The 15,104-nt window shown below is 33.2% G+C and overlaps 1 protein-coding gene across 1 annotated transcript in view; it reads left to right on the forward strand.

Annotated features, from left to right (window-relative positions):
- LOC132554708 (nuclear receptor ROR-beta-like) overlaps positions 1–14,138 on the forward strand; it is a 40,515-nt gene extending 26,377 nt beyond the window's left edge. Inside the window, exons 6-10 of the mRNA XM_060219020.1 lie at positions 2,511–2,619; positions 3,115–3,256; positions 3,997–4,127; positions 5,481–5,579; positions 5,840–14,138. Of these exons, the coding sequence (XP_060075003.1) occupies positions 2,511–2,619; positions 3,115–3,256; positions 3,997–4,127; positions 5,481–5,579; positions 5,840–6,009 (651 nt within the window). The 3' untranslated portion in view covers positions 6,010–14,138. The remainder of the gene's footprint in view (positions 1–2,510; positions 2,620–3,114; positions 3,257–3,996; positions 4,128–5,480; positions 5,580–5,839) is intronic.
- The last annotated feature ends 966 nt before the right edge of the window (positions 14,139–15,104 follow it).

Raw genomic sequence — 15,104 nt, forward strand, 5'->3', positions numbered from 1 at the left:
TAGAAAGTTACAATCCTTATATTTACTGATTTTCTGTATCGCTGCCATGCTGTTTGACACCATTCAAACCACCATTTTGGAGCAACCAATTATTTCAGCAGGTCAGATACCAAAGCTACAAAACAACACTTCAAACGCGTCAGATATTGAAATATTTTTATCAAAATGCATCAGTTTTAATGAGATCGCTTAAAATAAATCCTCAGTATTTTCCCAAGTTTGTCTTAAAAGATGATATTTCAAACAGCCTTTATTTTATCAAAGACATTCAAAAGTGCATGGGATTCCATTACAGTGCGTGATACAATAACATAGAGTGGGAGATTATTAATTCACCACACATATCATCACCACTTGTATGACAGAAACTAGCATGATTGTTGACATATCATTTCCCAACTTGAAATGATAATGGGCATGCAAAGTTTACAGTGTTAACTTGTATTTTGAAACTAGGGGTAACATACCATAATATATTTATTAAGGATAGAACTTGAAAACCAGTCTTGTACGTTCATTCTGGAGATATTTAACACTCATATTTTCTGCTTAAAAATCATATGATTATCAGTTATTTTATTTAAGTGTTTTGTATAGTGAAACAGTGTATATATCCAAGCATTTGTTTTTATATACACTAGCAATATTCAGTTTGTGCCTGTTAATTTTCAATTTCGTTAGAATATCCTATATTGTGAGCATGTTGTTAAATTGTTTTTATGGCCGCATTTCTAACTTTATACAAGTTGTGTACATGTAAGTGCAGACACATGTTCAACATAGTGCTGCTATACGTGACACATCGAACTGAACTATGTCAAGGGCAAAACAAAACATGTTACAAATGGAACATGCTGTTGTCGTTCGCAAGGTTTAACACCATAACTTGTGATAATACTCTGTCTCATTGAGGAAATGTTTTTAAAATGCTTAAAATACTGGAATTGTTGCTATCCAGGCATTGGAATCTAGTTCTTGTTATTGATGTTATTTACTTCTAACAGACCATGATTTTAGAAAGTTGATTATAATATGAATTTTGACCAGTTGAGGTTGGTAGTTTTATTGAATTTTGGTCACAAATTTGTTCCTGGAAAGTTGGGGAATGAGGACTGTGCCTGCTAATTGACATCTTAATCATGGACATGATTAAGCACAGGAAATATCCTAAATTTCTGATATGTACCTATAAACCATCACTGAATTAGACATCAAAGTCTGTGATGTTGTGTATTTTGTTTTCTTTTCTGATAATCTATGCAGAATAGATAATTGGAATTGACAGAGTATCTGATAAGTGAGATCTACAGTTATGTTTTTGTTACCCAGTGTTTCAATGATTTCTTGACAAAAAACTAGGTATATACTGATAATTCTCTCTTCACAGTTTACAATGAGCTAACAGAATACACATGTTTAGAATACACATACCAAAAACGCACACATTCAACACGTGCATTCACCTCGTGTTTACCAGGAGGCTGACTTTAAATGACACAAGATGTTGCGAAGACATTAAACAATGAAAACCAAACATAGAAATGATTTAAAACAGATACCCTCTTCTATATTACATTTGTATAATAATTAAATGGGGTGTAGAGAATATTTTATCGTTTTCTATTAAATACATTATATCATGGGTAGGACAAAATATCACTAACCTTTCAAGAGTGTAAATAACTGAATAACTAGTGTTAAAAAATCAACATGTTCATTGTATGATATTAGAGAATCAATTAGTGTTAACGGTACTTATTGATTCTCTGCACTTTCTTTTTATTCTAAAAGTGGTAATTGTATTTACTGAATTAAAAAACAAAAGTGCAGGAATCAGTAGCACAGTTATAATTGACAATGTCATTGCTTTTGATAACAAGACATAGTCATTTTAACAGACTGTAATATGTATATCCAATCATTATCTATTGTTGTCTGTAAGAATGAACATACTATATTATGTATATTCAATCATTATCTATTGTTGTCTGTAAGAATGAACATACTATATTATGTATATTCAATCATTATCTGTTGTCTGTAAAATGAACATACTATATTATGTATATTCAATCATATTCTGTTGTTGTCTAGGAAATTGAACAGACTGTGATATTCATTAGTCAGCCATTTTCTATCATTATTATCATTAGAATATGGATTGAATTTGCAAGTTTTGTAATCACTTGTTCAACATTTGCTTTATTTTGGTACAAATGTAATTAATGTCTGCCATTCTGACCGGTGGAAGCTTATATAATAACTTTTACATGCTGTTTTGTGTTTGGGAGCCTGATCTCAGTAAACTTTCCTTAGACCTTGGTGTAATGTAATTAACCATAATATGTCTGCCATTCTGACCCGTTGAAGCTTACTTTTACATGTTGTTTTGTGTTTGGGAGCCTGATCTCAGTAAACTTTCCTTAGACCCTGGTGTAATGTAATTTAACATAATATGTCCGCCATTATGGCCAGTGGCAGCTTACTTTTACTTTTTTTTCGTTTGTCAGCCTGACTTCAGTGAACTTTCTCTAGACCCTGGCATGATGTGGAAACAGTTCCTACAGAACATGGTACCAGAGATCACACAGGCAGTCAAATTTTGTAAAAGAATTCCTGGTAAGTTTTATATGTCCTTGCATAATTGTATAAAGAAAAAGGTATACGGATATAAATAATATTATGTTAGTCATGATATAAAAATGTATGTACAGAAAGAAAGTCCATAGGTGTAGCTTTATTGGTAGTAAATGTCTACATTGAATCTAAAGGACTTCCAAATGTATCATAATTGTTATCAGTAAAAGGCTTTGACATTTACACAACATGTAAACATTCTGGTGAGAGTTGCAGATTATGTACACTGAATATGTAATATATAATTGTATGTATGAAAGTACTTGTAAATTTTTTGTAAGTTGACAATGAATATTTCTTCACTTTATCAAATTACTTTTCTTATCTTGCATTTTGTGAGTTTCATAGAGTTTCTCTTGAAATTTTTGACTTACTTTTATTTGATATAAACAGCATGTATCTTTTAAAACAAATTTGAACTGAAATCACTTGTATCTTTGTAAAACAGCAGTCTTCATTGTTTGGTTTATGTGACAGGTTTTAGTGAGATCAGCCAGGAAGACCAGATTCTTTTGATTAAGCAAGGATCTTTTGAGATACTGGCCTGTCGTATGTGTAACTTGGTAGACGTGGATTCACAAGAGATGTTTGACCCAGATATGAAAATGAAATGTCCCAGGTACATTCATATATCCTGAATATAACTTGTCCAATATTCTCAACCATACATATCTGATATTGATATGGCAAAAAAATTGGGATTTTAATAAGCATCTATTGCCGCTATTAATTGGCAACAGAAATTGTCATCAATTGTAATGACACTGTAATAAAAGCTTACCTCTGTACTGTGAGTCAGAAATAAAGATGGATAATTTCATAATAGTTTAGAATCTACATTTAGAGATGCTAGAGCTGTACAAACATGGTCGTTTGTGTCCATTTGTTTTGTGTAGAAGAGGGAATGATCTACTCTCAGGCTATATGATAGTGGTCTCAGATTTAATGGCATTCTAGTGTTAGAAGTGACCTCATCATTTCTCGTCAGGGTTATTGATTTTTCTTCAAAGGTCACCTAAATGGCGATACCTTCCCGAGTATCTGTTTCAGGGTTGCAAGGTCAAAGTCACATTTAACTATCTTTGAGACATTAACTAGTTTAATCACTTCATTTCTCAATTTAATTTGATCAAACACATTTTACTTAAAGGTTGAATGATAGGAATACATGATATTGGTTCATATTGTATTGTCACAGATGTTAATAAAGGCAAGCATATTATATGTTTAGTGGTGTAAGTTAGATTTTTTCATTAATATATATTCTCTAGAAGAAGGTTTTCCTTATTTTTTCCTTTTGTGTCATGGAAATAACTTAGTCCTTGACATTAATTTTTTTAAATCTTTTTTTTTTTTCAGGATGGTGATACAGTCAATGCCAATGGGGAGTTTCATGGACGAGTTTTTCATTGTGGCAGGAGAGCTGAACCCGCTATGTCTCTCAGATGTAGAAATTGCACTCTTTTCATCTATTTTGATTATTTGTCCTCGTAAGTGAAACAAAGCGTTGACCAGCTTATCCTTTGATATTTTTCAAGTTTGTATATGGGTATATTGCTAAAGGCAAGTGAATATTTTTTGTTCTAAAAGGAATTTGTTCACATCCATTACATTTACAAGGTAAAGCTTTTTGTTCACAATGTTTCATGGCTAATTGCATGTTTCATGGACTACCACACAAATATATACAGACCTGTACACATTTGCTGTTCCATCTTGAGGCACAGATTGTACATAAGCTTGAAGGAAATGTAACCAAACACACTTTGACAAAACAATTAGGTTTTTATAGAAGTAGGAATGTGTTTAGATTTTGTAAGAAGCATGCGTCTTCAACGTAGATATTTTGTTAGCCCGTCATCATTATCATTATCACTACTTCTTGAGGATCACTGGATGGATCTTTGTCAAATTTCATTTGTAGGTGTCATGGATAGTTGACAGGTGGCTAGCTTTGATCTTGACAGTAAATGTTTGTTATAGCAATTTCTTGTAGTTCTGCATGGGTCTCTCAAGTGATTCAAGTCAGAGTCCTATTATCACCCTGATGACTCAAGTCTTAAATCCTATTGTCACTTTGGTGACTCTGGTCTGAATCCTATTGTAACTCGAGTTACTCAAGTCAGAGTCCTATTGTCATTCTGATGACTCAAGTCTTAAATCCTGTTGTCACTTTGGTAACTCTGGTCTGAATCCTATTGTAACTCGAGTTACTCAAGTCAGAGTCCTATTGTCACTCTGATGACTCAAGTCTTAAATCCTATTGTCACTTTGGTGACTCTGGTCTGAATCCTATTGTAACTCAAGTTACTCGAGTCAGAGTCCTATTGTCACTCTGATGACTCAAGTCTTAAATCCTATTGTCACTTGGGTGACTCTGGTCTGAATCCTATAGTAACTTGAGTTACTCAAGTCAGAGTCCTATTGTCACTCTGATGACTCAAGTCTTAAATCCTATTGTCACTTGGGTGACTCTGGTCTGAATCCTATTGTAACTCAAGTTACTCAAGTCAGAGTCCTATTGTCACTTGGATGACTGCAGTCGAATCTCCATTATAGTTTGGGGACTTAAGTCTGAGACGTATTGTCACTCATAATACTTGCATTTGAATCATTCTGTGTAATAAGTTGAGTCTGAATCCCATATTGTCATTTTGGTGACTGAGGTTCACTTGGACGACTACAGTCTCTATCCAGTTATAATCAGTTGGGTGACTCAAGTCTGAGACATAGGGTCACTCATGATACAGTGAAGTCGTTGTCTCTTGACTCTGAATCTCTTATTGTCACTTGGGTGACTTGGTTTGTACTGTCTCCTGATTTATGTTTTGTCTCTTACACAGATCGCCTTAACCTAAAGAATGCAAAAGCTATTGACAAACTACAAATACTGCTGCTTCAGTGCCTTTATCATCTCATGCTTACTTCACAAGGAGAAGAAGGTAAGTACTCAAGAATTCCACTTTTGTGTTTGATGATCTTTCAAAAACGATAAATACATGTATTTCCTTGTAAGTTTTTAATATACCTTTCATTTTTGTTGGAAAATAAAAGGATAATGTCTAAGTGTAATGTTTATTAATGATGCTTACATTTTACCATTCAGGCTGTTTAACTGGTAAAAAATGTTCTCATCTGGTTGGAGATTCTTGTTTAAACACTCATTGCAAATAACTGATATATCTTTTATGGTGCATTCCAGGTGTAAATAAGGTGTTCACGAAGACGATATCACTCATACCATTCTTTAGGAACCTTAACAACAAGCATTCCGAGGTGCTCAACAGCATGAAGCTGCAGGGCATGGAGCAACAGAAAGATTTTCCTCCACTGCATCAAGAAGTCTTTGATGGAAATTTCTCAACAGACTAAATGATGACTGGCAGGAGCTGCAATCTGTCCACACACTGTCAGAATAGTGCTCTTAACTTACTTAGTGTGATAGTCACCTTCCAAGATAGATTGTCACTGATTGTGTTTTTTTGGCATTATTTGTTACCTTTACAATGGATTACCATCCTGGTAATATTTTACAGTGGATTAGCATTGTGGTAATGCTTAAGTGGATTAGCATTGTGGTAATGCTTAAGTGGATTAGCATTGTGGTAATGCTTAAGTGGATTAGCATTGTGGTAAACTTTACTTTGGATTAGGACGTGTTCCTACCTTATAATAGACTGGCATTGTGGTAACATCTACACCAGATTAGCAGCTGTGCTAAACTTGATGAGCCTTCCATTATGCCACAGACTATTAATGCTTCTTCATGTCCCTGGGATATTGGTGTCAACACCTCAGCGACATATTGTAAGCTCCTTCAGATTGAGAGTATTAGTACAGTCATCTTGGTTATGGAATAAAGACATAGAGACACTTTCTCCAATTTGTATAATGTTGTCTTCGGGGACTCACCACTTGGTTGATAAGCACTAGCGTTTGGGACAGTGCACCTGTTGGAATAGCTGGATATTCTGTACAAGGTGTCCCGATAACAACTAAATGAGCACGTTAATCTGAACAGCAAATTACACACAACTCTATGTGTCTCTTTCGAAAGGCGATTATAAGAGATATCTTTGTTTTGCACAATACTACACAATATAATGGTACTGTCTCCTTTACTTTGACTAAGGACGAGTCCACAGTGTTGTTTTAGAGCAAGTATTGCTGTTGTGAAGACATAAGTGTTGGTGATGAATAATGGACAATGTATTCATTTCCTGAAACTAACTACACATGCCAGGTAGAAATTATAAATTGTTAATGAAAGTTCGTAAATTGTTGTAAAGGATGGCATGGATACAACATGTAATATGTTCTGATGTTGTGTGCTGGATTTGACCCAGTTTGAGGTGGTTAAGTTCCAGAGAAGATCATAAATACATATGGACCGAAGGCTCTGCCTCTTGAGGTACTGAACACTGATGTGTTGGACTTGCCGGAGACTGATAGTGCTATCGTTGTGTGGAAAACCCTTTATATCATTACCTTGTGTGGCAAGTTTTGTGAGGTGAATATTATACAGTTGAACTTTTTTATGATCATTTGATCAATTTGAAAATGATATTTGTTAATATCTGTTATGACCGGTTACAAAGCTGAATGTGATGAGAGATTTTAAGCTACATGTCTATAGGAGATACTTTTTTATGGTAACTGTTTTATGTAGAGTAGAAATTTCTTTATACATAGTGTACAATGTATAAAGAAATATTAGAAGATTGACTGAAACTACATAGTCAAATACAAGATAATTTAAAATTTAAGCATAGAACTTTTATCCAGTCTGATGACTGATCTTAAAAATTTTAAGTCCAACAACATAATTAATTAGAAACAAAACAAAATTTCTTTATTATAATATTATAACAATTTTAAATGTCAAGACGATGTGTACATCATACAGAATTATGAATTTTACAGTTCTCGGTTTTAAACATTGTTTGTAGTCTTTTGATAATTATCCTGGTAAAAGTCAATGGTATATGATTCAGACTAAAGTAAATTAAACCAGGAAGAGTTTCAAAAACAGAAATGAATGACAGCTCTCCAAGACAAAGACCCCCAGGTTTTTATGTAGTAGTACCAGAAACATAGATATTTGAAACTTCTTAAGATATTCTCTAGAAATAAAACTAAATTCATACCTTTTCTTGAATGTGCACCTCCTTATGTGTTAGGTGACAGTCAGTGGTCAGCCTTTTTAATAATGACTTTCGTGGTTGACTAATGGTAATGTGTGAAAGTGGCACCAGGTTTTAGGTTACTTAATCTTCTCTGTGGAAGTGTGTAGGTGACACAGTAATGGGTTTGTTTGATCATCAACTATTTACCTTGGTAATAATTTTCCATGTAATATGCAATCACAGCTATATTTCCCAATAATAATGCATGTAGAAGCAGTGTCTAGTTGTTCAGGTTGAAAGGGGCATCACATTGTTGAAGCTATTTGTATTTATATCAATATAAAACTAAATGAAAATAGTGTATTTTTCTGAAATAGTGAAAGTTATTGACTTCACACTAATATTGCAGTTGAAATTCAAAGCTAACTCATAGTTACAAAAAACAAAACTTTGACCAGAAGCGCCCGGATTAATCCAAACAGTGAATATAAACCTGTATTTTCTGTTAAATTCCATGCCTTTTTCATCATTGTTGGGCATGTGTATAAGAATGAGACTCATTTAGACAAAAAAATTGAAAAACAATGGCATAGCATAATTCTAGCTTCGCTTAAAAGAATGCCCCTGTAACCAAAGAGAAATTAATGATGGAGTTATTAGTGATATTGGAATACCACAGCTTCTTGTTTCTCTACAAATGCAAATCAAACAATACCAAAGTAGATTTGATCTTCTACATAGATAGATACCTCTATAAGAAGACTATGACCTCTATAGTTCTTGATCAAACTAAAACCTAGAAATGATATTTTGAAGGGGAAGTAACTCATTGATACTGTTAAATGGCAATAAAGATAGGAAATTTTAGGTCACATTTCTACACTGCATTGTATATTCTTTATCCTTTTATTACTGGGTTTCAACAAAAATTAGAAATATTTTAATTAGCCTGTATATCTTGTTTGATAATAATTACACTTTTCAATTGAAAGCTAGCAAGATTGACTTGCCTCCTGATGAATTACTGAATCATAATCACTGAGCATCATGTATATGGTTGATAAGATCTAGGAGCAAAAATAAAACAAGAGCAAAATCATACTAGCTGGCACATTTTGGTTTGAAAAAAATTTGTTTTTGGCATTATATATGAAAAAAAAAAACTTAAATACTACATGTAGCTGCTAAAAGGTCTCTGTGACGTTGTATGTATGTGGCTGTTAATTGATTTTATCATAAAATGTATGTGATATTTTGTGATGAGAACAAAGATTGATTGAATGTTCCATTTTAACCTCATCTTTATACATTGTTTGCTATGTAATAATTGATTCTTATAGTGCTCATTTTAAAATTGTGTGAGTCGATATGCTGTGACCTCTGTGCACACTTGCTCAGTCAGACTTTCCTTTTTCTGATTTTTAACTGTAATTTTAATTTTTGAACTCACTGTAAATTGTATATTTTCGAAAAGAAAAAGAGAGAAAAAAAAACAAAAAAAAAAACACCATTGTAATTAACAAAGGTCTCGTTACTTATTAGTGCTTTCTCGTATTATTTATATATTATTGATATTATGTAATATTAAAGATACATGTTACACATTGTATGTGTACCCCTTCATGTTTTGAAGTTAGAAATACATTTATAGATATTTCTGCATGTAACAGTAATATATCCCCTGGTAATGTACTTGGAGAAAAGATATCATTTTCAATGAATTCCTAAAATTGATTATTCATTTCTGAAGGACTATTAACTTGTACCATATATTTCTGGACAATTCTTTTTGGAAATTGAAAAAAAAATAATAAAAAAAATCTTCCTTTGAAGGGAGTTGAAATAAGTGCTGTATTTAAGTCCTTTGGAAGTTTGGTAGTGGAGCTCTTTTTAATTGGTGTTAAAAAGTTACCAAGTTACATAGATCTTCAGTATGTTGTTTCAACTCAATTAAAACAATGCAAGATGATTATTGCCAGAAAGAAAGTGGATATGTCTTGGATGATGTCAAATAATGTATACAGTTGTTGGGCAGGGATAATTACCATTGTGCCTAAAATTAGGACAGGTTTGTCTTCGAATCAATATTTTGTATGACTTTGATTAACCAAGATACATTCTGTATAGCTAAACTGAAAGAAACAAGTGAAATTAAAATTTGTGTGTCCATTAACTTTACTTATTTTATTGGTGACTATATATATGTAGTATATAGGTTTAAGTTTTGTTCTAACCAAAACTACAGAAACCCTTCAAATTGTAACAACACATGGTTTAACTTTTCAACCAAACTTTGCCTTGGTTTCAATCCAAAATCTTTGAATTAGATAATGTATATGTGCTAATTGGTTGTAATGAATATTAAATGATCTCACAAGTTATTAGGAGTCTTGACATAATGAAATGATACAAGGAGTTGTGTACATGTGGCTACACAATGAATATATAAAATTACCATATATAGAGACTCATTTATATTCTGAAAAAAAGGTATTTCTTTGTTGGATTATTTTCATAGTTATTACTGAGTGAATGGTTGTGTGTTATATATCTTTTATCATGTGTAATCCCAATCATAAACATCTTTGATTCCTGTATAACAGGTATGCCAACCTTCATATAGCCACTGGTCAGGACTGATCAACAGATCAATCCTTAACTCTCCCCTTTAAATCTTACATCTGATTTTGTACTGGAATTTTCCAACAATAAATTGGTCCCAATTTATAAAAAAAAAATATGTGCTTTCTTCAGGATCTGTAATTAATCGAACGAGGTGGTTTCTTGATAGAAGTTGTCTCCCTTTAGAGGAGATCTTTCAACAGAGGTGTTTGGCATCTTGACAAATGTGGTCTCAACCGATTCTGAGGTGGTCCTTCAACATGTGGGAGAATAGGGGGACTTCTCTTCTCTTGGGATAGAAATATGACAACCTAGACTCTCTAAGAGAAAGGATTTTATTTAGAGCTGTGCAAGAGTGAACTAATGCCTGGAAGTTAGCCAAATCCAACTTAAAATATTTCACATTTGTAAAATCTTTATATATTTTGGTCAAATCTAGATTACTTGATAACAAGATTTGCACTATGTATTCAGTCTATTGCTTACATGCTGTAAACGCATACTATTCTAGCAGTTATCTTAGTACTTGTGTCCTGAAAGTATTTCACTTAATATGAGTGTGCTAATTGAAGTTTCTCTCTGCTGCATATTTATTACGTTTTTGCCAGTGAAATAAAGCGATATATGCAGACTTAAGCCAATGAGAAAAGAGAACACAAATCATCTGATAGAATTGATAAATAAAAAAAAACACAAAACCAGACACCTTAAGGGGTTGTTTACTTGTGACACAACCATCGATTCCAAGGTAAACATTCATTTCTGTGAAAGTCAGCAAACAATGCAACGCAAGTTACCTTATCAGAGAACAAATCTACTTCCCAACTGAACGCCTTGAATGTGGAGCTAACACCTGAGATGTTTCTAGGGGATTCGTGTTATCAACAGCAACAGCTGTAGGTTACCACCATATTTTCAGTCGTGTAGTAACTTGACACAGGTAAAACTCCCTTTGAATGTTTTACAGCAAATTTTGTCTCTTAGTGACATGAACACATTATACTTTCTAAGTGAATATGAAAATAAATTTACAATGAATTTTATTTTTATTTTATTTTTATTTTGAATGACTTAAAAATAAAAAAATGGTCTATAAATTGTCGCGTACTGCAAAGCTATAATAAGTGAGTAGTGTCTGCGAAAAGCCTTGTCAGCTTCCTCGTTTCATATTTGTTCTAAACATGCCAGTAATTTGGCTATTTTGCTTGTGAAAATTTAATAAATAGAATATCTAACAGTGTCTTCAGTTATAACAAATATTTTTCACTTGTGTGACTAATATTTTTGTATCTTTCATGAGGGCTGCTCGTGAAAGATACTAAAATACTAGACACACTTATGAAACATATCTGGTACTGAAGACATTATTACATATCCTCTATATAATAATTATCATGAATTTATCATTGCATGAACATGCCAGTGATTATGCACTAAAGTTTGATTTGTGCCAAATTAAGTACGTTTACAGCATGTGAATAATATCTTAGAACATTTGTCTCCTTTTACATGCACTTTTAGGCTTCAGGTAGGCTTTTATCAATGAAAGAAAATTCTTAATGTATATTTTCATGTTTTGTTGCAATGCCAAGGTACTGTGTGTTTAATTTCAAAATATTTTACCATTTTCAGTGGAAAAAGGGTGATAGTGTTTTTTATTCTATCTAAAATCGATTTCATATTTTGTCAAGTTGAAGTACTGTCATCAAACCCACAAGATGCTGTTCTTTCGTTTGAGTTAATGAAGTACTGTAGGAGTTGCATTCAGGTAGCAGCTAATGAACTTTTATATTTACCTGTAATTGATATATAACAAGTTTTAATTTGTGTAGATTCTATTAATACATATACATTTTCTTCTTTCCTGTTTCTTTAGAATGCCATCGATATTTTAGGAAATTTTTACTGATGTTAATTATTTCCAAATGGAGACATATCATGCGTACATGGCTCGTATATACATTGTCTACTTGACAAATATTAATACGCTGTGGTGTCCCAAATTGAACTATTTATGATGAAACATGTATATACTGCATACCATCCATAGAACCTCAGATGACTGTATTTATATTGACTTGGCATATACAAAGCCTAATGCATAGTAACGGGGTACTTTATAACAGGAATGGTCAGAACTGTCAAAATATATGCTCATATATTTGCAAACATTTAGTACCAGTGAAGATTTATATAACTTTTTGAATGTGTATCATGCATTTTTCTCCTGAGATTGACATATTTTAAGTTTGGTGTGCATTTCCCATCATCATCATTCAGTGTATGTATATATCTTACCTATGGTATTATTGAGCGATTTGCTTATATGTAAACAACTCCCATTATGTTTTGTAATTAGCAGTCATGAGGTACATAGTACCTAGTCAACTTGATCCACCTCTCCCATTCTGTTTAAGTACAGACATTGCAAAATACAAATATACACATTCTTGGTGGGGGAATCTCGGAGGTTTTACATTTTAAAATCCTGACACTTTTAGAAGGCCAATTGGAACTTTTATTCTGACCCAAAATATAAATAACCCTGAAAAAATATATTGTCATATATTGATAGTTCCTTTTCACTTTAAAATTACATCTTCATTTTTTTAAACTGAAATAAGTTTTTTAACCTTGAAAATTTCACAGCTTTGATGATACAAAGTACAGAAAAAACAATTCATATACTGTATACCTGTGTACAACGGGACATTTTCTCCACAGCTTAAACTTCACCTTTCTCGCCCATGAACAGGGAGGCAAACTTAAGATGGAGTGAAAATTTGTAACAATTATATCACCCTCTCATAAAATCCATGGAGGGCAAATTCATATATAATGGTACATGGGTGATCGTAACTTATTTTGTATGGCAAAAATATCCTGATTTACAGTAATCTTATGATGAAATTACAGAACCAGATTGCATGAGATTTATGTAATTTTTTACCATAGTTGTCCTACTTGACTGTTCAATTCAGCTTTTGAGATGGTAAAAGTTGTAATTGGTAAATATATAGAATGTATACAGTAATTGGATTTTTGTGGATTTTTTTTTATAGATCATCCAAAATTTTCACAAAAGCTTCATCATGTCTATGATTGTTTCAAACTGTGCATCATCTGAAGTGAAGTGTTGATCAGCTTTGTTACAGTACTTAAAACAGTGATCAGGGAAAGTTTGAATCAAAATAACAAAATGGCATTCTTGTTGATTATACAGGTACCTCTAAATATTGAATGTACGGAGTACAGTATGCGCCATATATTTATAGGGCTGATCTGGTAACAAGTGTATGTACTTGTACATAATATAACAAATACTGTTTGTTAATATGTTTAACAATCAAGTTCTCTGTCAACCTGTTATGTAATAAACACATTAATATTTGTTTATTATAAATTCAGTTATTTTTTAACTGTCATGTGACTAAGACAAAAGAGGAGTTTTGCAAACATTTTTCATGAATACTAAAAATGTCTGATGAAAATGGATGTTTTTAATTGTACAACATATATTTAACATGCCACGCTCAAGGAAATCAAGCACATATTTAACTGCTGTGGTTGCATACCTCACTTCTCAACTGTCCAAAAATTGGTTGTAAAACAGCATACACTGTTATCCTTGAGATTAGTTTCCACGGACAAACTAATGGGTTGGCCCATTTAGCAGCTTCATCAACTGCTGTCATTTGTAATTACAGTTCATCAATAACTGTGCATGTGCAGTAATAAAATTGGTAAAACCTGTATTGTGTTATGTTGGTAATTTAATTTGATAGTATGTTTTTAGGTCATCTGACCCAAAGGGTCAAGATGACCTATAGCCATCGTGCTTCGTCCGTCGTTATCCGCCGTCCGCCGTGCGTAAACTTTTCATTCAAACAACTTCTTCTCAAATACTAGAAGGTCTAGGGGGCTAATACTTGGCACAGAGGATACTGGCATGGAGCACTACCAAGTTTGTTCAAATGAATGATCTTGACCCACTTTAAAGGTCACAGGGGTCAAATATGTTAAAATCTTTAAACAACTTCTTCTCATTAACCAAAAGGCTCAGAGTGTAGATATTGGGCCTGTGACATGCTGGGATGAAGTGCTACTAAGTTTGTTCAAGTGAATGACCTTGACCCACGTTCAAGGTCACAGGGGCCAAATATGTTAAAATCTTTAAACAACTTCTTCTCATTAACCAAAAGGCTCAGAGTGTAGATGTTGGGCCTGTGGCATGCTGGGATGAAGTGCTACTAAGTTTGTTATAGTGAATGACCTTGACCCACGTTCAAGGTCACAGGGGCCAAATATGTTAAAATCTTTAAATAACTTCTTCTCAAATACTAGAAGGCCTAGGGGCTAATACTTGGCCCATAGCATGCTGGCATGGAGCCCTACAAAGTTTGTTCAAATGAATGACCTTGGCCCACTTTCAAGGTCACAGGGGTCAAATATGTTAAAATATACAAAGGACTTCATCTCAATAAGCAAAAGTCTATGAGTGCCGATATTGGGTCTGTAGCATGCTGGGAGGAAAGGCTACCAAGTTTATTTAAATGAATGACCTTGAACAACTTTCAAGGTCGCAGGGGTCAAATATGTCAAAATCTTTAAATAACTTCTTCTCAAATACTAGAAGGCCTAGGGGGCTAATACTTGGCCCATAGCATGCTGGCATGGAGCCCTACAAAGTTTGTTCAAATGAATGACCTTGGCCCACTT

This window comes from Ylistrum balloti, unplaced genomic scaffold, assembly GCF_031769215.1.
Source record: "Ylistrum balloti isolate Yb309-2 unplaced genomic scaffold, AGI_CSIRO_Ybal_v1 Utg370432, whole genome shotgun sequence".
In the NCBI taxonomy this organism is placed as follows: domain Eukaryota; kingdom Metazoa; phylum Mollusca; class Bivalvia; order Pectinida; family Pectinidae; genus Ylistrum; species Ylistrum balloti.